General features: G+C 39.8%; 1 protein-coding gene across 2 annotated transcripts in view; it reads left to right on the top strand.

Annotated features, from left to right (window-relative positions):
* cdh8 (cadherin 8) overlaps window positions 1–26,061 on the top strand; it is a 112,829-nt gene that overhangs the window by 68,640 nt on the left and 18,128 nt on the right. For both annotated transcript variants that reach the window (XM_028575718.1, XM_028575727.1), the window contains 4 exons: window positions 2,756–2,875; window positions 12,244–12,411; window positions 12,677–12,864; window positions 21,862–22,109. In XM_028575718.1, coding sequence (XP_028431519.1) covers window positions 2,756–2,875; window positions 12,244–12,411; window positions 12,677–12,864; window positions 21,862–22,109 — 724 coding nt within the window. The remainder of the gene's footprint in view (window positions 1–2,755; window positions 2,876–12,243; window positions 12,412–12,676; window positions 12,865–21,861; window positions 22,110–26,061) is intronic.

Below are 26,061 nucleotides of genomic sequence, written 5' to 3'. Positions count from 1 at the left end.
GAGGGAGATGACTGTATGGATCTGAAAAGCCTCTTTGGTCAACACATCCTCATACCTAAACAACAGAACAGGTCAATTGTCAATGACTCCCAAAACGGCAATGAGTGTTCTATTTACTGCTGCATGGTGGCCGTTTTAAACATGTGACTGTAACACATGACCGCAGTGGAAATTTTAATCATGTGACCGTTCTATTATGAAACCAAACTACTTAGGTGTAGGCAACAAAAGTCCTCAGTTAGGGTTAGTAAGTGAGTTTGTTAGTTAGTGGGTTAGGGTTAGTTAGTTATTTAGGGATTGGCTAAAAATAAGTCATGTAACTAGTCCACTACTAAAATGAGGATGCAACATGACTTCACAGATGTCACTACGTCACGGACTAAAGTCTGTCAAACTGGGTTAATTTCAAAAAGGGACAGGTGACTTTTGGTTTCACACAGGACACAACCCCCAGTCTCCTGAGTCAAAGTCCTGTGTTTGTTTGACCCATCCACCACCCCCAACATACACAGAATGTGGCGCTGTCCTACTTTGTTACCTCACTTTCTCGTTTGCTCTTGCGATAGTCACTACAGCCACGAGAGGTTGCTGCCTAAGAAGAAACATAATTATGAGGCATCATGAGCAGATTGTGCAATCGACCTATTTGTTGTTTTCTGGGCAAGGACGGTCCGTCTTTGCCGTGGTGCTATGTATGAATGGTTTGTAGATCAGATGTATCTTCAGTCATTCTGTGCTGCACATTGGTCCGCAGGTCAGTTGGAGGTTGTTCCAGTGCTTGTAGAGGCAACAAAAAAAAAAAAAAAAAACAGTTAAGCCAACAGAATACAGATGTCTGATCTGCGGGTTAAATACTGTGCACCGATTGTGTTTCCATCACATCTGGCTTTTTTTTTTATTGTCATGTTTTACTCTATGACTTCAAACCTCTGAATCACAATGTCGGAGCCCAAACTGGTACATGGCGGAGGTCTATACTACAAGCCTTTTCATCTGCAGTGGGCAGACTTAGGTGCCTGTTGAAGGACCTGTGCCGTCTGCGACGAGGGACGCCTCCCTTTGTTGTCAGAACACCTCTAAACATCTTTCACAGAAACAATTACCATACCATCTGTAGCTTCCTGCCAGCGTGTTGCTCACTGTCAGCATGTCAGCTTCTTTGCTCTCCATACTTCCCTCACACACACACACACACACACACACACACTCCCTCACACTGAGACTGATGAGAAGCTAGGTCACTGTGAATTAAAATGGATGAGTTTAATTGCGTTAATAGTCTCTTTATATTCAGTTTTTCAATGCATTTTTTCGCTGATACCTCATAATGGAGCCACCGTTGGTGGACTGAATTGTCACTAATCTCATTAACAAAAAACTAATGGCAGAGGTGACGTTGTTGAAGGTCCTTTTCCTGCACATTTCCTGCAAACCTCATAGAGCTGGTTTAATAAAAGACCTCATTCCTGCTACATTGAGTTTTGTTGGTGTGAAGGTAATGGCTAATTGCTCTAGTGCTATAGTGATATCCGATTAGCATTTTAAGAATACACGTGGCGACGGTTGCATTAACATAGGCAAACTTTTAATTGGGCAAACTCTTGTTCGTGTTTTCTTTGTGCTCGGCTCATTGGATTATCTTATAACCTTCACAGAGTGTTTCCAAGGGACGCACAACCTTTTAGTGTGTACATTAGAGGTCTGCAGTTCTTCAAGACCAACAGTTGTGAATGCATAACTTAGCAATCGGTTGATTGGCAGGTTACTTTCCCCTCTGTGTTACAAAATAAGGGTGTGACACATCCATCTCAGTCACGTTGATTTGCACACCAGCCAACGTGTCCAGCAGAAGCTAGCATTACAAGAGGCTACAAGACTAATCAACACTGACATGACTGGTTTGCTCACTTAGGCCAAACACCCATTACAAAATATTTAATCTGAAGTCCCGTCACATTTGCCGCAAGTAATTGACACTATGACGGCAGAACTGTTAATGAATTAAGGACCTGGGGTGGCACAATGACAGATACAGTTTGTTTATGGGTATACATGCCTTTTCAAATATCATGTTGCTTTTTGTTCAGACTAAAAATGACTCAAAAGTTTGTTTATTATATTATTGTGTGTAATGACTGTACAGCAATTATTAGTCTGTGTGTATGTCTTATTTCTGCTGCAAGGATAGTGCAACATTTTTGGAAGAGCAGTGGAGGGTCTTTTAAATTTACCTCACACTATATTAATATATATTTTTTTATTTGCTGCCTGTGCCCAGCTTATTTACTCACTGACAGTCTGTTCAGTTAGTAGCTCTTGGTTCAGTGGCTGCACTGCTTGGGATGTATTTGGCATAAATTAAAATAAAGTTATTGTTCCATTTGCATATTACCTTTAAAAAAGTACACATTTTTAAATATATGCATTATTAAAGTTGTACCAATTCAACACTGGTATATTTTGATAAAGCCTTGCTTTTAAAGTGAACCACATGGTTTAGCTGGCCTCTCCATACCAATAATTTCCATACTGTCCCTCATGTACTGAATTCCAAATATACTGATATGAAAGGCTAATATTTCAGAGCAACACACTTGCAAATGCGTTGTCAAGCTTCTCTGAAACAGATGGGATCAGATTTTTTGAACAAATCAATCCCACATAGGGTTGAGTAGGCACATCTTGATTGTCACAGCTTTGTAGAGATGATTGCCTATAGAGGTATAGTTCATAAGTCTGTCTTTTTGCCCCACAGGTACCCCAGTTACCCGGGTAACAGCTACAGATGCTGATGATCCAGTGTACGGGAACAGTGCTAAACTAGTCTACAGCATACTGGAGGGACAACCATATTTCTCTGTAGACCCCAACTCTGGTGAGTGCAGTTCTCTGTTGGTGTTTGCTAAGATTCATTTCTATTCTGTGGACACAAAGCTGTGAGGGTTGTGTCCCTCCACCTTAAGTAAGTGTCACACACTGGAGGCCATTTTGGAACATATTTGACACATTGGATATAAGAGTCACCTGTGCAGGATGGCCATGTCAATGTGTTGCTAACTGTAAGCAGCTGTAGTTCAATCAGGAGATACTTTGTTGCAGATATGCAAACATTTGTTACAAGTGCAAAGTAAGAAGGTACATAACTTTGGAGATTAGACTCCATCGTAAAAAGTTATAAATATATATATATATTTGAGGTTTAGAAAAACCCAAACATATCCCTCGATGGAGCCTAGACACTGGTGGTGGCGACTAAAAACCCGAAGACCGGACGACAAAAAGCCAACAGGGAGCCGTCAGCCGGAAGAAGACCAGGAACACCGTGGTTGAAGATGCCTGGAGGTGTCACGTCACGTCTGAAAATACAACTGACAGAAGCAGGGGAGAGCACAGATTGTCATGCTGTGATTGGCTTGAACATACATGCCCGATTCTGATTGGTTTACACAAACCCACAAACCAGCTGATCAGTTTAAGAGAAGAGTGTAAATGTTAATGAAGTCTCCCTGACAGAATTTGCACTGAGCTACATTATTACACTATTTAGCATGCTTAATGCTACACGCAATAATACAGAGGTCTAGTCTGATCATTATGACTGAAAAAAAGGAGACACAAAAGGAGGACACCTCTGTGGGGGCAGGCAAAGCTCTTTGTGTTATTCATTGTTTGCCTGACAAAGCCTGACGGAGATCTCGTTGAGATCGAAACCTTAATTCATTACATTTAATGGGAGCTATTTATACAGCATGCAAATGCTTTGTCAGTTTCTAACCAATGGAGAGCATAATGTAGTACAATATGTAGCAAATGAACGCCACGCCCATAATGGGACAAAAAGGAAAGAAATAGGCTTAACAGTGAGACAGTGATTACATCTATGGATTATTTCAGTGGTCCTTTTCTTCTCGACACAGCCATCCACATCAGGCCAGAACCTTTTAGTATTTAAACATTTGACTTTTTCAATACCTGCTTCAACTTAAAATAAGCTTACAAAGTCACCTCAGGTCAAGTTATGGGCTATCTCAATGGAAGTATGTCCCAACTCACTGTCGGGAATACATTTACCTTAGAAGGGCCTAATTTATTGTAGATGCAGATATAGGGGAAGCTCCTACCTTAACTGTGAGGCCTATGCTTTCTGTGTATCAGACCCACAACAAACAACTCAATGTATGGACTGTAGACACATTTAAAGCAAGCAGTATGCAGTGCACAATTATAATGCAAGTTTACTGTTTGTTTTTTTACTTCTTTTGATTACTAAAATATATTTTCACAGCACATACCAATTTTCTTTCACCTAAAGGCAACAAGGTTTTCTGAAAAATAAAGATTTTGATTTTGACTGTATAACTGATACACACGTACCAAAGACGCTGGTATCGGTTAAATGTAGTCTTAAACAGATTATTCCCTGCCATGTGAACATAATCTGTAAGATGTATTAATCAAATGCATTACATACTGACATGTAGAGCAAAGATCTGCACTAGCTAATAAAAAAATATAAAATCTATTCTGGGAAAAAGAATAAACGTCGACACTCAGTTGACAGTTCATTTGTTTGGCGTTCAAAACGCAAACTCTGTGGGGGAAACGTCACGACAACTCAGAAAACACAATCCTCTTTAGCAGTTCTGTCACTGAGCCATTCCAACTAGAGTTTAGATTCTCTCCCTGAACCCGAGCCCGAACTTGACCCGGCCGGGTGGGTCGAGTTTTTTTTAATGTTTCTTCATTCAGATCCATTTGTGATCCATTCCATTCCGAGTAAATAAACAGCGCCGTTTACATGCTTCGTCCTTGTTGCATTATTCATTAAGATCATTCTAAACAGATTTCTGTAGTTCAAACAACTCTGAATTGTAATTGAGAACGTCAGTTATAACGACCCATGTAGTTAAAAAAATGTCGGGTTTAAATCGGGCTCAGGCTCATAATTACAGTTAATGTGTCGGGCCGGGCTGGGCTCGGTCACAATGTGCACGGGCTCAGGTAGGGTCGGGCTTGATTTTTTTGGGCCCAATCTAAGCTTTAGTTCCAACACAACACGTCCTCTCGAGTCTGCTTCATTTCTGCTTTTCAGCTCCATGACACAGATAAGCCACACCCGCCCCAGCCCGGCAGCCATTAGAAGCCCACAGTGGGATTACGATGTGACATTCGTAAATCAGTTTACATGCATTTATAACACTGCCTGAGTTTGGCAGCAGAGCTCTCCGTGCTGTGTAGATTGAAATGAAAAAGAAAGCCAGATGTGACTGCAGTGAGAGCGTGGTTTTTAATGTACATGTGCACTGCCCACAGGTGCAACAGGTTGTACAGTTTCCAGCAGGTGGAGATGCAACAGCTTCCCCACCTGCTGTCTCAACTGAAGTCACCTCACACTATTGCTGTGCATTAGGCTAAAAATGCATACATTTTCTGAAAGGGCAATAAAGAGATTTATACTAAAAAGAGAAAAAAAAACACTTATCAAAAGACAACTTGGCAACTTTGTTAACGAGCGTGGTGTTCACCACCATGTGTATGTCTGCATAACTTCTTTATGGCAAGCCTGTAAGGGACAACATTAGCAAACGCATGCTAAACGGGAGCTGACAATGTTGGTTATAGCTTTAAAAAAGGACTGCAGGTAACTCAGCCCATCTGTTTTTTGAAATGCTTGTAGATTATCGCTGCATGAGGCTGCTAATAACTTGGGCTCCGGGGCTCGCTCCGTTTCTCTACCCCTTCCCTCTACAGCTGCACACTTATGTTTCAATCACATCAGCGGGGGCATTGTAGCTAAAATGAGGAAAATTATAATGAAATAATGCAGAAAAATATCGTTGCATGGATAAATAAACTAAAAAAGCACCCACACAGCTGATATGCGGAGTGAAACAAGAAAAAGACCCCGTTCTGTGTATGTGGCTCCTACAGTAACTCATTTAATAAGGAAACATTTAGATCTCTCAGAGATCTTCGTCAGGCTTGTCAGCAGCTACTGACATCACTAATGGAAAGTATTATATACACACAATATCACTCACGCATGATTGCAATCTGGATAATACAATCACCCTGGGCCTGCTGAATAAGACACATGTAGCCTTTCACAACAGGAAGTAAAAGCTATGTGGGTGAGGACAAAATGATGGCTCTGTCAGTGGGATACATCATAGCAATCTCCACAGCGCTGTGGAGTAAGGTCTGGCTACACCACACACATTCTGGGATAGGAGAAAAAAATGCTCTGGGTTGTTTGTATTTCTTTAAACCAATCGCAATCGCTTTGGGCGGCGCTAAGCTCCAGACTAAGTGACAGTGGCTGCATCTCATGCCCTTTATTTGATAACTCCTCGACACCTCGGTTCTTGGCTGAACCGGAAGTTGTTCTGTCCCTCCTCTCCTCTTAAAGCTCTTATTTCTGCCCCGAGAACCAAGGAGTGATAGCCGAGGATACACGAGAACAGCCTTCCCCGAAAGTCGTGCAGCTGAAGGAGTTGCTAACTCCACCCGTACAGCTGACAAATTCATGTGACGCTTCAGAGGAAAGGACAGCTCATCCCTCTAAAACACATTTGCTCGTTGCCTCTCTCTCCAATGATTTCGCGAGGAAGGGAGGCAAGTGGAGGAGTTGGGGATGCAATTTAAGGGCAATGGGACGTACACAGGGGCTCTGCAAAATAGTCTCAGGAAGGAACTGGTTTTGGTGGAACATTTGCACCCCACAAAAGAAAACGCCACATACAATATTAAATGATGTTAACTGTTGACACAATACCGAAACGTGAGTTATTTCAATTAGCTGGATACATGGTTAAACTTAATTTGCTCTTCCAGTGTATCGCCGTGTGTACTTCGTGTTGGTCGTCCTAAATGCTAAATGGGCCAATACTCATATGCTGCTGTGTAACATCATCATGCGTTATGAATTCATAATAATAATAATAATAATAATAATTACTTGCTCATTTCACAAGGCACATTCTTCAGGAGCGTCACCATGCATAAATTTATCTCAAAACAGATTCCAGATTGGATCTTTAATTGCTTTTTCAGCTGACTTTTTAACATGTGTCTGTAAGCAATATGATTAAATAATGGTGGAAATTACATTAATAAGAAATGAGATGGAAATCGACTGCTCACAATTTTGGAAAATAGCACACAATAAACAAGCTTCAAGAAAAGGGAGTCTCTAAATGTATGCACATAATTAGGACCAAGGCTTAGTTCAACACAAAAATCGGGCTGGTCCTCCTCAGGGCTATAGGTGTCTCCGTCTCCGAGCAACATGCAGACAGACAATTTAAGGATTAGCATGCATGCTTTTTGTGATCGTGGCGCACATGCAGATGGCTCATTCAAGTGAGCCAGATGTTTTAATGAATGTTAATGACAAATAAAAGGTAAGGGGGAAAACAACCATTAGAATGTCTTTGACACTTACAACGCCACGTTGGAAATGAAAAGCATTCAGCAAATAAATAAACATCATGCCCCAATTCATCACTTGGTTAATGGTCGGTGAGGAAGGAAAAAAAAAAAAAAGTTGAGGCAAATATCTATGGAAATGAGTGTTTGTCTATCCTCCCTTTTCAGTGATTAGGAATTAATTTGAATAATTAACGATGATCAACACAGATGAGTGTTGCTTCTAGCATGAAGTGTGTTTGTGTGTGCGTGGAAGCTGGAGGATGAGTGACTTGTTTGTGTTGCCTTTTTTTAATGTATGGGTTCTATTGTTTACGTGACTAGAGGAGAGGTAGGTTGTTGATGCCAGTCAAATCTCATTTTTTACTGCTTAGACCAGGGACATAATACAGCATGTAGAGCAGGGGTTCTCAAGCTTATCACTCAAAGATCTGCATCTGATTATTATTTTTTTTTTTCAAAGTTATAGGTCCGGAACGATTGGCAATAACAAAATAACATTCAATCAACTCACTTGTAACTTTTAAGTAACATCCAGTCAAGTTAAGTACTCGGTACCCTTACAGTATACTGTATATAAATAACATACAACATTGTATTGATTACACAAGGTATGGGCTGGGTCCACATTGACTTGCCGTTCAGTCCCAATCCGACCTTGGTCCGGACTTTCAGGAGCCCTGATGTAGAGTATAAGTTCTGCTTTTGCACACTAAGCATACGCCCATATATGTTTGATTATTACTACACGTAGCAGATATTAGAATAAGGTGGGAGAAAAGTTAGATTAAAGTCCTTTATTTAATTGGGCATCTTAATGGTTTAAAAGGGCGACCCATTTCTTTCTCTGATGACAGATTTGTGTCCACTCACTTCACTCTATCGTTCAGATGCTCTGTGTGTGTCCCATGCACATTTACAAGGACAAGTGAGACGATACACTTCATACTGTATTGTGTTTCAGCTTAGGAGTGCTTAAAAAACCCTTTTTCTATGCCCAGTTTCATTTTTTATCTTTAAGAGCATTTAAAGGTTAAAGGTTATCTGGATTTATTGCATTTGAAACTCAGCACTCGGCCGCTGCATTGTCTATTGCAGTGCTCTATTTTTTTTTTTTGCCAATATATGTATTGGTTTTCACTTTTACAACAAGTAGAATATGGATACATTATGACATCCCCAGGAGAGAGAAAAAGTACAAAAGACCAAACAATAGAAACAAACAAGCAAACCAAAAACACAGGACAGCAGCTCAGATTCATACAGGCAACACCGGGGGGTTACAACGATAACGTGCAATTAATAATTATTAATTTTGAATTAAAGGGTTCAATGTGTTGTTGGATCCCTTATCTGTTACTGCATTCACAATGGTATGTCACTAGTCCCAGGATCTATATATGAATGTAACATTCAAATATAACTTGTGTTTACAAATTGAGCATCTTTTAATTGAAAAACATCTTAACCCTAACTTAAACAGCTAAAAAAACATACTTTATCACCTTGATATTATTTGAAAAACCTGATGTGATGTTTCAGAAGTCCACTACAGATAATGGCACATTAAATAGAGTAGAGGTTCATATGCTGTGCTGTGATTGGTGTCGACGGTACTTGTAATACCCCTCTCACTTCCCAAATAATTTGGATTTGTTTGGACAGTTTGTTTCTAAGAGGCCTGGCAGGAAGTTAGACCTCTCTGTGGTCTAATTTACTACAAACATAAGTAGCATCACTAGAATGTGTTTGACATTTCTTTTTTTATTCCTTTCAGTGGATGACTGAAGAATATATATATAAGTTCATGCATAGACCATATAACATATCCTACAGTACAAGCCCGGTTCGTGGCAAATTAAAATGGTAACCACCTCAATACTTTTCTACATATAATAAGTTCAGAAGAAAAGCATAAACATATTTTTTTATTGTATTTAAAGGACAAAAAAGGTTATGTTATTTTAACATATACTGTAAAGCAGTGGTGCCTGTGGGACCCAAATAATGATGAACTAAAGCCAATGTCAACAATGAACAAAAATCAAGATTAAAATATTTCACTTGGTGGATGGGAAGATCTATAAAATACAGACATGGAGACATACTATGAAAGTAACCTTATGGTCCTGGGTCTGGGAGTAGTGGTCTATGGCGCTAATGTCCTAAATCCAATGGTCGAAATTGATTCGTTGTGCTGATTAGAGCTGTAATCGGGCCTTAAAAGTGAGGCCTGACGGGGCTCGAGAGTGCGACCAATTTGGTCGCAAATGCGACCAAAATGTGTAAGGGTGCGACTAAGATTTTTCCTAGGTCGCACCGGTGCACCTAACGTCCTCGCATCCGCTGCCTCTCCACTAACAAAGCGATGTCGTTTCTATATGGTTTAATGTTGCGTTACATGACCAATTCCTTCTGGAAAGCCGTGCCTGTGTTTGGATCTCTCCTCCGCGCAGCCCTCCCCCTTTCACTCACACGGCAACATGGAGAGACACAGCGCCGCTGGTCCAAACTCCCGACATTTGTCTACAGTTTTAATTGTTATTAACACAGCTGTATATTGTTAAGTATGAGAGAGAAACCTGTATTGGTACCAGTGTTTCCGCTGGTAACTCTCTGTTACTGCGGCCGCCACGGCGAAACACACATTAGAAGTTATTAAATGCAACTAACTTCAGTTGGTTGAGTAATAGTGTGTAAGACGGAGCCTGCTTGATCATAGTTCACAAAAATGCAGCGCAGTGACGATACAGACATTTCATAGCCGACACAAGACGGGTGTAACGCTGCTAATGAGTCAGCCATCACTCTCTGAGTAGCCTAGCATAATGCTTCAGTCCATCACACTCCCTCGGTCTTTCGGTCGTTTTTTTTTTTTTTTTTTTTTTTCTAAAGATTTCGGCCTTTATTTTGATAGGAAAGCTGAAGACATGAAAGGGGAGAAAGAGAGGAGGGGGGGGTGACATGTAGGAAAAGGGTCGCAGGTCGGAGTCAAACCTCTATATTTACCAACTGAGCTATCCGGGCGTCCTCTTTCTCTTTTAATCAGTCTGTTATTTTTGTTGAAAGCTTATGAAGGAGCTTTCTCAGATATATATTTTATATATATATCCTAGGCTATTTATTTTAGATAACTTTCATTTACATGTGTTGCAGCTGTATATTTTCAAACTGGTAAAGGAAACCCTGTCTTTGATTTTTATTTTAATCACAATCTGTTTTAATAAAAGAGCTTGTGAAAAGTGGCTTTGACTTAAAACTGAACATTTTGCCCACTTTGTAAAAAAATACAGAGCTATATATCGTGTATCGCCATTCAGCGTTACGGCGATGCGAGGAAAAATTTGGGTGCACCTAAATTTTGTGCTGGTGCACCTAAATAAAAAAAGTTAGGCGCACCAGTGCAACCAAGGCAAAAAGTTAGTGTGGCGCCCTGCCTGACAAGGCCCGAGCCCAACAGAATTCGGCCAGAGCCCGACAAGTACATTTTGACTGACAGCTTTTTAAAAGCCCAAATCCGTTTACAGCCCGACATTATTCAAATGTGCGCCCGCACACAGCTCTTTTGTTTGCCTTTTGTCAAGAATGAGTCATTTATATAGTTTTTTACATCATTTATTCATGACTAACGTCGGCTATAGGCCACTTGGAAGTTGGAACAAAGAAATAAAATAAGTCCTCCAGAGCCTCTGTTTCACCTCCTCAGCATCCATTTTCGCGCTAATCAAAACGCATCACCTGACCGCTCATTTACCGCACAAGCCGGGGCGCAAGCCCGAGCACGTGTAAAATGATAGAAATTAAGACCCCATCGGGTCCCGCCGCGTTCGGGCAAAGATCGTCAGCTCTAGTGCTGATCCCATGGTCACCAAATACACATACATATTTTTGTATATTTTTGCTTGTTTGTTCATTACTGTGGAGATGTTATGGCAATGGCAACATTTAATGCTTGAGGTGGAGGTGACACAACAAGGTAATGGCGCCTTCCTCCAATGTGATCTTGCTGTTGAAGTTAGGTGGCTATTTTGTTTACAATGTCCTTCACATTCTCTAGTTTTTTAGATAATGGTTGTTGTGCATGACTCCCAAAACCAAAACTGACCCTGAAATTGTGCTACATCTCGAAGGAAAATCTATCAGAAGAATAGAAAATGCAGGCACAGACAACATCCTAACCCCTCCCACGGTTTTTTTCATCATAGCCAAGCATATTCTCATTGTCTGAGGCAGCACAGGACCAAGGCACGGTGTCATGCCAAAGCCTGGATTTTATGAGGGGTTTTATATTCATTTGATGATCCTGCGGGCCTCTGTTTCCTGAGTGGATTAGCCGTATATGCCGGTGCTGAGCCCTTTTTATATTCAGCGCCGTGGCAGAGTCAATAAGGTCCATTCTGCATACAATATTCAAGATTATACAAGACAGACAGCATAATTCACACTCAATCAGAATACAAATGACTGCAGATGGCGGAACAGCACATTCAAAAAACAAACACAGCTGATTCTCGGTGCTGGGACTGGCTCAGCCATGGCCACCTTGCCATGCTCTGCTCAGACTGAATAAACCTGCCAGGGATTTTATATATATATATATATATATACCTCTGCTTTGTATGGAGTCCTTGTTTTGTAAAGTGATGATCTAAAATAATGCAACCTACAAAACTGGGAAGTAAGGGGGGGCGTGAAGGTTACAGTATGCCTGGCTTTTTCTTGTGGGTGCTTGTGCATACTTGCATGAGCATCATTACAATGATGTGCAGAGTCTATCAGTCATGTTTATAATTGCATCAATGTTTCCACCTCCAGCGACCATAAAAATCGCTCTTCATGGGATGGATCGGGAGATGAGAGAGGAGTACCTGGTGGTCATTCAGGCTAAGGACATGGGAGGACACATGGGGGGCTTGTCTGGAACTACGACTGTCACCGTCACGCTAACGGACATCAACGACAATCCACCAAAGTTCTCTAAAAGTACGTAACGCCATGACTTTAAACGTCCCAAATCAAATTTGAAGGAGAAACAAATAACTGCTGCTTTAAATGAGTATTTCTCTGATTGGTCATAATTAGGGAAAATAAATGTTATTTTGTAAATTTAATCAAACAGGCTCCTCAGAAACTAATTCCAACTGCTGTAAAGTCTAATGATGATGTAGTACTGTAATATGCTTTCCTAACTTTGTTCAGTTTGATCAACATTTGTGGAAACCAAAGAGTTATGTGTGTTCCTCCCTAGGTTTGTATGAGTTTGTGATACCTGAAGACCTACCCATAGGGAAAATGGGCGGCAAGGTGAAGGCAAACGATAGAGACATTGGCGAAAATGCCAAGTCAACGTATAACATCATCGAGGGAGACGACCAAGGCATGTTCGAGATTGTCACAGACATGCAGACACAAGAAGGGATTCTACGACTGAAAAAGGTAAGACCCTGAGGCCCGCTGCCAATGGCTAAAGCCAACTCCTCATAAGTCACTGACAGTCAAACACAACAGGGTCATGGACTGTGTCATACAGCAGTTGTTAGCTAACGATAATGTGTTTTACTACCTTCAAAGTCACTGTTCCACTATCTTTAATGCGACTATTATCGCCATCACGCCCCCAACCGGCCCCGTCAGACACCGCCTACCAAGAGTCTAGGTCTGCCGAGGTTTCTTCCTAAAAGGGAGTTTTTCCTTGCCACTGTCGCAATAGCCACTGCTAATGCTTGCTCTTGAGGGAATTACTGTAATTGTTGGGGCTTTGTAAATTATAGAGTGTGGTCTAGACCTACTCTATCTGTAAAGTGTCTCGAGATAACTCTGTTATGATTTGATACTATAAATAAAATTGAATTGAATTGTTTTTGCAAGGTGCAGGTGCACACGCTAATGTTAGCTGGAAAACTAATTTGCTTAAGCCATGGGCAGCAGCAAGGGCCAAATGTTCCCAGCAAAGCCCGGCTTTTTTTTGTGTGCTAAATGCAGTCATAGAAACCCATGTGTTTTAAATGGAATGACCTGAGCCAAGTGCGGCAGGAATGGAAAAGAGAGCCCCTACCCCTACAGACCTTTTCTTTACTTTCTCCCAGTGGCCAGCCCGTATGTCCTGACAGTTAACAAAGCAAGTAAAGTATACACAACACATGACAGCTATGTTGTAAAAGTGCTCACTCACAACATTACATTACATTACATGTCATTTAGCTGATGCCTTTTTCCAAAGAGACTTCCAATTAAGTGCTTTCAACCTTGTAGAATATATATATATATATATATATATAGATAGTGAAAAGTTTTGGGTTACTTAGGAATTTCCATTCCAGTCCATTATAGACAGAATACCGGCTGAGATCAGTTGCATTGATTTTTTAACCAGGGCAGCAGTTTTCCGATTATATTATGTGCTTACATAATTGCAAAAGAGTTCTCCAATGTTTTCTCAGTTAGCCTTTTAAAATGATAACAGGTAAGTAAACAGGATGTACCTTTGGAATATTGGATGAATGGTTGCTGATAATGGGCAACGTAGATATTGCATTAAAGATCAGCCACTTCTTTCTACAATAGTCAAGAACACTTTTGCAATTATGTAAGCACATAATGTAATCTAAAAACTGCTGCCCTGATTAAAAAAACAATGCAGCTGATCTCAGCTGGTATTCTGTCTGTAATGGAGTGGAATGGATGTTCTAAGTGACCCCAAACTTTTGACCGGTAGTGTATATATATATAATCAAATTGGGGGACTTCACCATAGTATTACAGTTTGAAGTGCATTGGGCGAATGTGCAGACTGATTATTATAAGACAGCAAGTCATGGTCATTTAAATGTCTCAGAAAGCTGAACATACCAGACGCCGCCTTGTCCCTGGTAACGATGATAATGATGATCCACAAGTGTTACAGTCCAACCTGCTGACTGCCTGACTCTCCTCTTTCCCCTGGATCCCAAACATCAACAACCATGAGCCCCTCAGGTGTGCCTTAATACAGTCATACTTCTATATCCTTTATTGGTACTATAATTGCCACTGTTCATCATACCAACTGCTATAATTATTATGAATTATATTTCTCCGTATATCTGTATCAGTGTCTCTGTGTCCCAAGCAGCAGCGGCAGATGGCCACCCACCAAGAGTTTCTACCTGTAAAAATTCAATTCAATTCAATTTTATTTATAGTATCAAATTGTAACAAAGTTATCTTGAGACATTTTACAGATAGAGTAGGTCTAGACCACACTCTATAAATTCCAAAATTTGCAGGACGTTTTTCCACACCACTGTCGCACTTAATGCTTGGGGGGGAAATTGGGGGGTATTGTTGAGTCTTTGTTAATTACAATGTGGTCTAGCCATATGCTATCTGTAAAGTGTCCTGCGATAACTCCTGTTGTGATTTGACAGTACAAGTCAAATTTAAATGCTCTTATTTCAAACCAAGAGTGGCTGGAATATTAGTTATTTAGTTAGGTGTTTCTGAAATGTTGTCAACCCCATCTACAAACATGAGAAGAATATTAGAAACACATTCCATTATAATTGCAATCCAGTACAACAACACCACCACTAACTATGGCCTCATTAATACACTTATAGTTGAATTAACACATCTCTGAAATGTGAACATTATATGTCATGGCAGATCTATTGGATTGCATTCAATTGCATCGGTGTACCAAAAACATTAATAGTAATAATAATACTAATAATATAATAATAATAATAATAATAATAATAATAATAATAATAATAATAATAATAATAATAATAGTAATACTTTATTCATATAGCAGTGATTGATATTGCAATAGTTATGAATGCATGACCCCAGATTCATTTAAAGATTTCAGGGCTAAACCCCTTATCTCCACTGACCCTACATACGGCCCTGGCCTGCATCAAGCTGCTATAGTTACTTTCTTTAAGACATAAGCAAAAACTGTATACAAAGTAACTTCAGTGATGCAGTTGCTGGTTAATTGCCTTGCTTTAGGGAAGATTAGCAGTAGTTGTTCAGTGAAGAAAATGCAATGCTCATTAAATATGTTCAAGATATTCCCATGTGTATGATCTTGAGGAAAGCAAGCTAGTGACATTCCTGTCACAAAACCTGAATCTCGAACCTCGAGGCAAACACATTAGCATATCATGGCATGGTACAATGTGATGTTGGTGAAATGTTCCCATCAATAGCGTTGTATTAATCAGCTAATTCTGAAGTATAAACAAGACACATGCTTTGCTGCTGATAGAATAGGAATCCCATGATCTCATGATGTAAAATGTTTCTAGATATGCAGTACAAATGCAGTATGAATATTTCCTCCAGGATAAAAGCCGTAGAGGTTTGAGCCTGGATGTCATTGCTTGCCTGTAGACAATTAGAGCACCCAATCCCTTATTTTTCTCAATATGGAAAATGTGTGAAATTTACATTTGAAAACCGTGATGCATTTTAATGACACTGTAACCCCGTGAGCAAGTTTAGACATAGCTGTATCTCAAGGACATCTGTGGAAAATCAAACCGAGGTTTGAACACATGGCATCAAAGATACCATAGCTGTTTATAAATGCATGCATTCTATATTCTAAGTCTATAGCTGCTCGGCTCGGTCGAGGATGTTTGCATGTATTGAATCATACGTGATTGATGGATGGGCGTTCTTCAGTCTTGAGTCATGGTTGATTCAGTGTCTGTAGAGAAAAGCTATACATCATCATATGTGGTATGCCGTTGTGCTGTGATGTAAAATGACAATACCCCAAGGACATGTGGTGTGACTTTGTCAAAGTGTGAACAATGAATTGCGTGGGACGTGGAATGTATCTAATGTACGAGCTTAGGCAATCTGCCGGGACTACGATTCACTGCCAGTAAAGAAAACATCAGTGCTGGAGAACAAACCCGACACAAAGTCATAAAATCCCTAACTGTTGACAAAGCAAATGTCAAATGTGTTATTTTTTTAGGCAACCTCTACTTCCATGTCCCGCGGAGAGAGACTTGCTCTTCCCGTGCCTTCTCAGCTTCATCTCTCTGCGGCCCGTGAGTTGGTTGCCTACATCACTAAAGCAAGATAGATGATAATGTTTTGGGAGAAGTAGCAAGGCATCTCCACACTTACTGTATTTGCATCCCTCCAGACGGCAGCGTCTCAAATTGAGATGAGTTAAAAAAGGGAATTGTGCTTTTGCTCTTTTGTTCTATATCCTCACTGGTGTTATCCTGCAACCAGGGTGACAGAACACAAGACTTAGTGTAACTCTTTCCCCCTGTCAAAAGCTGTATGAGCCTATAAACTGCCATCTCACGTTGAATTCAAATTATTACAGATCCTTTGCGGCAAGGTTAAAAACATATTGATCCAACTGAGGCTGGAGAGGCACAAGCCAGGCAAGAGATTCTTTGCTGTTTGGGTTTTAAGCTTTTTATCTACCAGTCCCCAGGCCTGTCGAGGGATGTTAGTGGGATGCTGAGCTTTCACCCCTGCAGCCAACGCTGAACTTTGAAGTATCTAAATGGCCTGTGTGTACATACCGATTTGATGCTAACGCTTGAGAGAGCCCGAAAAAATGACACAGCGGTGATGTGGGGTGGGATACGACGGTGAGGGGTTGTTTACACAGGAGAAACTAGAATAACTCTTTGTTGTTGTCCCCCATTTAGAAATTTAGCGTCATTTGGTTAAGCCATGTTGTTTACCGGGAACAAGTACACTAAGAATTGAAACTGGCCATGCAACCTCGACTCCAAAATGTCTCGTACACAGCTCTACTGTTTTTCTTTTGTACTTGCAATTCACTTTTTCATAGTCAGCAGTAGCTGTGCAACAGTATGCATGCTAATACAAATCAAAGTGGCTCTCTCTGGATTATTCATTCAAAGCGCTGTGTGCGTTTATTGAATTAATCATTTGAGCTGGTCAAAATATGACTTGTATTCTGATTCCACGGGTAGGATAGCATACACTATTTAAAAGAGCAGCCTCTTGGATTTTGTAATTTATATTAAATATATAAATAATGAATCAAATGTAACTAGGCTAATCAGAAAAGCTGTTCACCACTGTTTTCTTTAAACCATACAAGTGAATTTGGTGTAATTAAATATGTCAGCAGCAGCAACAGTGAGCGTCCCCTTCTCCCCTTTCTCCTCTCTGTTAGGACACAGGAAACAAATACAATTAGTTGTTTCTGCCTGTCAAGTGGGAATTATACTGAAATATATTGATACGGTAGAAGCCATTTTTCATGGAATTTAATGGCGAGTTATGTATGTAAATGTGAAATGCAGCCCATGAAAATTACTAGCACTCTTAATGCTGCATTTATCAGAGACTGTCCTACCGGAAAAACAACCCCGTAGGTCATTTGTGCTAGCACCTTATTACGACGTTTTATTGTTAGGTGGCGCCCTCTAGTGGCCGCCGTAATAATTACAGGAGCAAAGCAGGAAGTAATTTCAGGTAGTATTAAGAGCCAGAACGTCTGTTAATTAGGTGGATTGGTGAAAGAAACACAGGACTTACACCAAGGAGACTGGTGTTCGTGTTCCGTTGTTCTGTTGGAAGATAAAAGTAAACATGAAGTTATTTTGACTTCACGGAGGAAACCGCCTGCGTAATTACTTCATGTACGCACAAACAGTAAAGTGAAGTACAGTAATGTAAAAAATTTACTGATTTTAACCCAAACCCCAATCCATATATCCAATATTGTTTGTGCTTAAACCTAACCAATCTGCAAATGTTTCACAACTTTAACTATGTGTTTAAAACCGCAACCTTTACATTTGGGTATAAGGATGAAAAAACGCTCCTGTATTTCCTGCCGCTGCTAGGGGCGCTAATTGATGGAACGCTCCTATGTGTCGTATTAGAGGGTAGGAATAAACAACCTATGTGGTCGTATCGGTTTGGAGGACCTGATAATTCATCAAGACTGTTTCAACAATTGATAAAATGACTATGTGTAACGTGAAAGTTGTTGCTCATAGTGACAAACCTACAGGGATTTAGCATCCCACTCTGAATTTCCCCTCAGCTGTTGAGTGTTTTACTGTCTTTTCGCTCATTATTTTACGGCCCACAGCCTTCAGCAGCTAGAGAGACGGATATGTTATTTTTCAGGAGTATACAAAACAGAGCTAAAGGAGAGTGAATGTTGGACATTCAGCTTACATTCAGGTGGCCACAATACAATGCTAATGTTGCTCTGTGTCTGCTGGACGTATAGGCAACTGTTTGCCAACACATTCATCAGTATTTCAGTGTTGTGTTTACAGCTTATTCTGCTGCCCCATGGGTGGGGGAAAACATGCTGTGGTAATGCCAGTGCAACTTGATGTCTCTCTCCATAAGTTTCCTTAGACGGTGCAGCTTTCATTTTGAGAACGGATCACTTGAATTTTGTATGCCCAGCGTTGGTTGCTATCAGTAAGCCTGTGGAATGGCTAGCATTACAATATTCAGATGTGACTGTAGTCACCAGCTTAAACATTTGAAAATGATAAACTTACATTGTAGTTAGCTTTACCAAGTAAATGACTTTCAAATAATTCATACTAAAAATGTCCTGCTCTCCATTTCCATGTAATCATTTTGACTATCCAGCCACGATCCACGAGCCACTACACTCTGAATGTAAGTGTAATCCATTGGCTCCAGGTCCAGCCACACTATGTACTTTCTCAGCACAGATGGCAGGATCAGAGAGAGAAAAGGAAGGAATAGAGGGGGGAGGTTGGGTGTCAGGAGTAAGGCGGAGGAGGAGAAAAAGAAGACGAAGGGGAGGTTAATAATGAAAGTGTTCCAAATAGCTTCTCCGACCATGGAGGAGTGGGCTTGGAGAGACTTCAGGGGTTTGGTCTGCCTACTAGTTTCCTGATGCCAGGAGTGTAGGAGTCACAGCTGGACCCCCAAATACCCCTCCACGCACCGACCCCCTTCTGCCCCTGGAGCTCTCAGCACTGGCCCTGTCTGACCCCAGGGACAATCCCTCTTGCTCCCTACCTCTTTCTCAAACTTAATACATTACTCGTTTTGTTCATCTCCATCCTCTCCGTCCTTTTCTCTCCCCAAGCCAGCTCCTATCCCCTCAAGCGGCAAGGCCCACTTTTGAGTTCCCTATAAATCCCGGTTATGGAGCGTGGAAGTGACTTGATCCCATTATTCTCGTAGTATGAGAGCAACTAGAGGTGATTCAGAATGAAATTGTGACAGTCCGGGGTGTCCTCGGAGATGCCAGGAGACTAAAATTGTGACTCTTCTCTTTCTTTTAAATATTAATGATAAGCCATCTGTTAAGGAAATACTGGCATAGCAATTGGAAATTGAAATTCCGATTAAACGGATATGTCAGTCACACAATGACATGTTCCGTGCAAAATGTTTTTAGTTCTCTTTGGGGAATTACACCTTTTGTTGATAGTTTTGAATAAGCACCTGTTTGTATTTTATGTGAGCTGGTTATGAAAGCAGTATGAAAGCTTTAATAATCTGCTGTCACTGAGAGCATTAGCAGGGAGATTTGTGTTCTTTCATGCCTAAAAAGGTTGTAAAATATTTTCAGGTTGTGCCACTCTGAAATTTACAATTATTGTGTTTCTTTGATTTAAATCAAAATGATGATCAAATAAATTATGTTTGCTGCATTAGACAGTATCACAGTCACTCTCAAACTCTATCTCTTCAGATTAAAGCCCCCTGTGTGTGTAATGGTTATGTTGTTACAATTTATTTTAAACGATTATGATGGCATGATTCTTCTTAATAGAAAATGAGAAAATTGTTTACAGTTTGGATGCTCAATCGACACAGCTCAGGGATAAGATAGCAGCATGCATTACTGTCTGCCCGGGGTATTTTGGATACTACCACTGGGGGGTGGGGGGGGCGCCTAATTTAGAAATGTTCAAATTTTATTCATATGTGCTTTAAGTTTGAATTGCAGCCAATGACACAATCAATTCACATTACTGTAAATGCTAATTTCTCTCTGTAGCATCTTTGTGAAGATGCATCTCAAAACAGTATGCCTCATGATGTTAAAATTAACAAAAAATAAATATGATTTCAATAGCGTTGAAATAAATACTAAAAATAAAGTAGCAATAACAGAAAAAAATCTCATTTACAAATATAATTCCTCTGTTCCCAATGGTTTTAAATAAAAGTACAGATGCATTTCTTTAGCAACATATACCTAAAGTATTAAAAGTAAATGTACTCATTGTGCAGAGTGGCCGTTTTTAGATTGTTGTATTGTTTATGATGTTGTAGCTGGTTGAGGTGGAGGTAACTTTTACTTTACATAAATATTGTTGGGTAGTTTAAAATGGTACTCTAGCCAAGTATAGCATTTTAATGAAGTCAGAGGGCACAAAAGGCAGATAAAAATAATGATAAAAAGGTCAAAATCAAAGCAGCAGAAAACCAACCTCCAAAAACATTGGACCCCACCTTGCCCATAATGAAACTTAATAACGATAACTAAACTTGAGTTGTAAAATTGGTGGAGTGCCCTTTGTTCTATAACAATGCATAGTATTTTATAAGTTACTCATACATTATATTTTGCATGTAAAATTTGTCTACCTGTCAGATCAACATGAGGAATATAAGCATTATTTTCCTCTGGAATGCATTGCAGTAGAAGTATACGATAGAATGACTCAAACATATTCAAGTAAATATACTGAAGTAGAGTTGGTTACCGAAACAAGGGACCGGTATCTGCCGGATCGAATGACAACCCAGTTTTTGGTGCCTTATTTTGGTGCCACTTAAATGCCTGCTTTGCTCTCTGGTGCTCCGAAACGGACGTTACAGACTACAGAAGCATCACTGCATGTGACACTAGTTACCATTATACTTGGCAGCAGGTAATGTTAACCTACCGTTAGCTACTGGCTGACTTAAACACGGACAAAATGCTAAAACCTCAACGGTCTAACGTGTGGCTGTATTTCACTGGAAAGGATTCCAACACCGAGACATACAACAGTCTGCAGCTAAAGACACGGTGTGTGTGTGCACTTTGTTGAATCAGATTTGTAGGAGAAACAACACCAATGTGACTTTTTGTTGTTTAACATCAATTGACTGTTGAAATAAGTGATTTTTATTCTATTTCAAACATATTATTTAAATTTGACCATATGGCCTTAGCAATAAACAACTTTATTGTCGCCAGTTTTTTTTTTTTTATTGTTAAGGCACCAGCCCTGTTTTAAAAGTATAATTTTAGCACAGGTGTTGGAAAAACCCAAACGATACCCAACCCTATACTCATGTACAGTACTTGAGTAAATGTACCACTAGGCCTAGATTGTACATGTGTGATTTGGACAGGTCAGGACGCAGGATAATACCTCCTCTGGACAATGAAGCAGCCCTTGACCACCTGTGTCTTTGTCCCTCCCCCTACAGCCTGTAGACTATGAGACCAAGAGAGCCTTCACCCTGAAGGTTGAAGCCACCAACATCCGCTCGGAGCCCAGCAGTGGTGGGCCCTTCAAGGACACAGCTACAGTAAAGATTGTGATAGAAGACTCAGACGAACCTCCTGTTTTCGTTAAACCAGTGTATTTACTGGAAGTGAATGAGAACGCCCCCATCAACACGGTCATAGGGACAGTCACCGCCAGGGACCCAGACTCTACTGGAAGCCTCGTCAGGTAAGAGAGTGGATGCAGTTTACAGAGAGCTCTACCTTTACTGCTTACATATTTGCTATTAACTGACCTGAGCTATACAGTAAGGCTGGAACGATTCGATTCTTTCACGATACATGGGTGCCGACTGGATTTGTATTGCGATTTTCATACATTGCGATTTTAGAAGTATTGTGATTGGATAGAATTGATTATTGTGATTTTCGTTACCTTCTTTCACAAAAACAAAAGCTAAATAATACAATTCTAGAGACATTACATAAACATTCCTAAAAACTAATTGTTGTTTTGACATTTATTTAATTTGTAAAGAAGTAGTCTACATAACATGTATTTTTTTTGCTGGAAATGGATATGATGTAGTCGCCGTCTGCAGTACCATATAAACAGAAAATATTTAGGAGAATCATTGGTAAAAAATAAATAAATAATGGGCGCCCGGGTAGCTGACCTAGAGCGTGCGCCCATATATAGAGGTTTATTCCTTGACGCAGAGGAATGCAGGGTTCAGATCCGACCTGCCGCACTTTCCTGCATGTCTTCCCCCTCTCTCTCAACTTTCATATCCAAGCTGTCCTATCAAATAAAGGCAGAAATGCCCCACAAATTATCTTAAAAATAAAAAATAAATAAAGAATATTGGTTCTGGGGAAAATAATAGATTTTTAAAATTGTTCCAACAAAAGAAATAACGATACATATGTGAATCAATGATTTTTTCCCCCCAACCCCACTATACAATGTAAAAAAAATAAAAATAAAAACTGAGAAAGAAAAAGATCTTTAGTGTAACTTCAATAAGTGATGGGGAGTATAGGTTAACAATGAGCCTTTTCAGACTATAATGAGTTGTTTTAATAAAAGGGTTGACACTGAGGTATGCAATTAAATCTCCTCATGCCTGTGACCTTTGGAGACTACGGTAGAGTCTTTGGCAATGAGGAAGCAACCCAATGATTGCTCTCATTTCCACAGATGTAGATTATGAGTTGAAGGCAGCACAACTTTCACTTCCAATGTATGCCTCTCCTCTTGTGTGACTTATTCTTGGAAATACCACAAGGGCACCTTGTGGAGAGGTTATACAGGCAATTTCTCTCCCTCCATCTTGGCATTTTCATTAATTCTCCAGCGACTTGCTGACTGCATTCCCGGGACAACACTCAACAGGTTGTGTGTAATTGCATGGCGAGCAGAGAGTAGGCTGGGTTTCATAGATTGGACGAGGCTATAGAGCAAGGCTGGTTCATTCTACTTTTTTCTTTTTTTTCCTTTTCTGGTGGCATCCTCATGTTTAGTGATGAGATTGCCAGGAGGAATTGAGCCCTGAGGTTGCATGATGTCCCTACCCTGGTAAAAAAGAGAATTATATTTCAAGTGTAATGGCATCTTTTGCTTCTCTCTGTCCTTATTTGGTGTCCTAGCAGAGCTCCTATGTTTGTTGAGCAAGTCTGTGTTTGTTAGAGGGTGATAGCTGAGTTAATGAGTAAAAGTAAAAAGGATATGATCAGCCAATTGTCAAAACAGCTGCCGATCAACTACTTGAATAATCAACTTCATCAAACAAGTTCTTAAATGCTAAATAGTCTTTTGGTCATTATTTAGTTGAAGTATCAAACAATTCTGAAGCAAACAGACACAGAGAGGGCTTGCATTATAAATTAATGCTTTTTATTTATTTATTTGTACATCCTAAATGCATGAATAATGCATAAAAGTCCAGTATATCATTACATTTAATCTAACATGTTCTTCTGAATTTCGTGCAAGTGGCGTCTTCGAATGTCTTTTGTTTTGTCCAGAGCCCAAAGTTATTTAGTTTACAATGATAAGAAACAGAGAAAGTTTACAATAGCTTAGTTTCCATCCACTTGTCAATCGAATTATCTGAAGTTCGGTAAAAAAATTCAAGCAAATAAAGCTGGTGAAGGTATGTTTCCATCCAATGGCTTTAAAGCGAATAAAAACCTGTGCGTAATGGCGTCACATGCTGTTTTGCGGTCAAATTGGTATATCGAATTGATTTGAGACATTTTATGGTGTTTCCATTTATTTTCGCACTGAATCGAGAAGCGTAAACGTTTGGGGTCAGCAAGACCACCGTGTGTTTACAGCATGTGCAATGCCATACGAACGGTGATGCCCTTGTGCATGCAGAGAGCACCTTGTGCCACGGAGTTGTATGATGATATGAAACAAAGGTTTACAATGATGTTAAACAAATAAGGTTTACAATAGGGCTGGGTGATATGCAGAAAATCAAATATCACGATATTCCTGACTAAATACCTCAATATCGATATTGCGACGATATTCTAGGGTTGATAATTGGTGCTTTAACAAAATGTTATTTATACAATGAGATGTTTGATAAATTATCATCAGACATGTCAATTTAATGACTAAGTGGGTAAGGTCAAATAATAAAAAAGCTAAAACAGTCTGCTGACTTCAGAAAAGTACATCACTTTACTCTAATGCAGCTTTTGAAACCAGGAAAAGATAACACTTACCATATTACAATTTTACGATATCCAAAATCGAAGATGATCTCTAGTCTCATATTACGATATCGATATAACATAGATATATTGCCCAGCTGTAGTTTATAATGATATGAAACAGAGAAGAGCAGTAAGTTGTCACACTAGAGAAGCTGGAGCCAGAGTTCTAGTGTTTGATTTAAAAAGGACCTGAATGATGAACCAGCTGATCAACGAATCAATTAAACAACTCATCATTGCAGCTCTTTTGGTCTTTATTTAAATATATATGAAAAAGAAAACATACATTGACAGGGCTGTTATTGTAAATGAGTGTGTGGGGGTGTTAATTTTAAGTGGAAAAAGTCTGGTTTAGCCTATTATTACATTTCATATCCTCAAAATAGCATTTCCTTCTGAATTGTGTGCAGTGTTAATAGCTAGTTACGTTTGCCTACATTCTTGTTATTAGCCTCCTTCAGTGCATCATTATTGAAAGAAAAAAGTGAGTGAATAATGAATGAGTGTGCATGCAGATGGCAGCACCCTGCTGACATGATCTCTTCACACATTTGCTGCTGCGATACTGTCCAAATATCAACATCCTGTTTTACTTCCATGTTAAATGCTTTGAGCACGATGCAGTGGAACTAAGTCATACTGTAGGCTGAGGTCTTTATGCACCAGGTCACTCAGCTCTTTGCACTCTACATCTCTCTGTCTTGCTTTTTTCATTTCTCCTGAGGTCATTGGCTTACTCTCAAAGTGCTCCGTTTTTAAAGCTTTAGTGCGTAACCTTTTTTATGGTGCGCGATCACTGAATGCTTGTGTCACGTGGATACAACAGTGGTGTTGTCATTACTTCGAATTCCTCATGGGGGAGAAAGAAACTATGCGCTATAGCTTTAAATGCCAATTTCCCCAATTTTGTGTAGAAGTTGTCATTTTCAGAATCGATTGTTGCTCATGGGTTTTGTGCGACTTAGGACTGCACGACATGAGGAAAATATGTAATTGCCTTTATATTGACTGATATTGCGATTTTGATATGATCCACAATATTGGAGGGAATTACCTTTGTTGTATCATTATTGTCATTTTCATTGACAAATAGTAAAATTAAATAAATGTAAATGATTATAGTGTGATTTTTGCAAGGATCTGTACAAAACAAAGACTTTTTTGTCAGTCTGTAGGATAGGATTTGTAGTCCGGATGGTTTGACACATTTGTTTGCTTTAACAAATATTGCGTCCCCTTTGCGATTTGGATATTGCACTAGTCCATGTTGCGTTTTGGATAAAATTGTGTTTAATTGTGCAGCCCTAGTGTGACTGTCGGGCCCCAAAGAGTCCCACTGCAGTCTGAGAAACAGAATAGACTCTTTTGAAAATAAAAAAAGAACTGTTAGATGTATTCAGTGCAGCTCATTCTCAAAGTATCAATTTTATTCTCCAGGGGAAAGAAGAGGA

This window comes from Perca flavescens, chromosome 1 (assembly GCF_004354835.1).
Source record: "Perca flavescens isolate YP-PL-M2 chromosome 1, PFLA_1.0, whole genome shotgun sequence".
NCBI lineage: Eukaryota > Metazoa > Chordata > Actinopteri > Perciformes > Percidae > Perca > Perca flavescens.
This window is presented reverse-complemented; position numbering and strand designations above follow the sequence as displayed.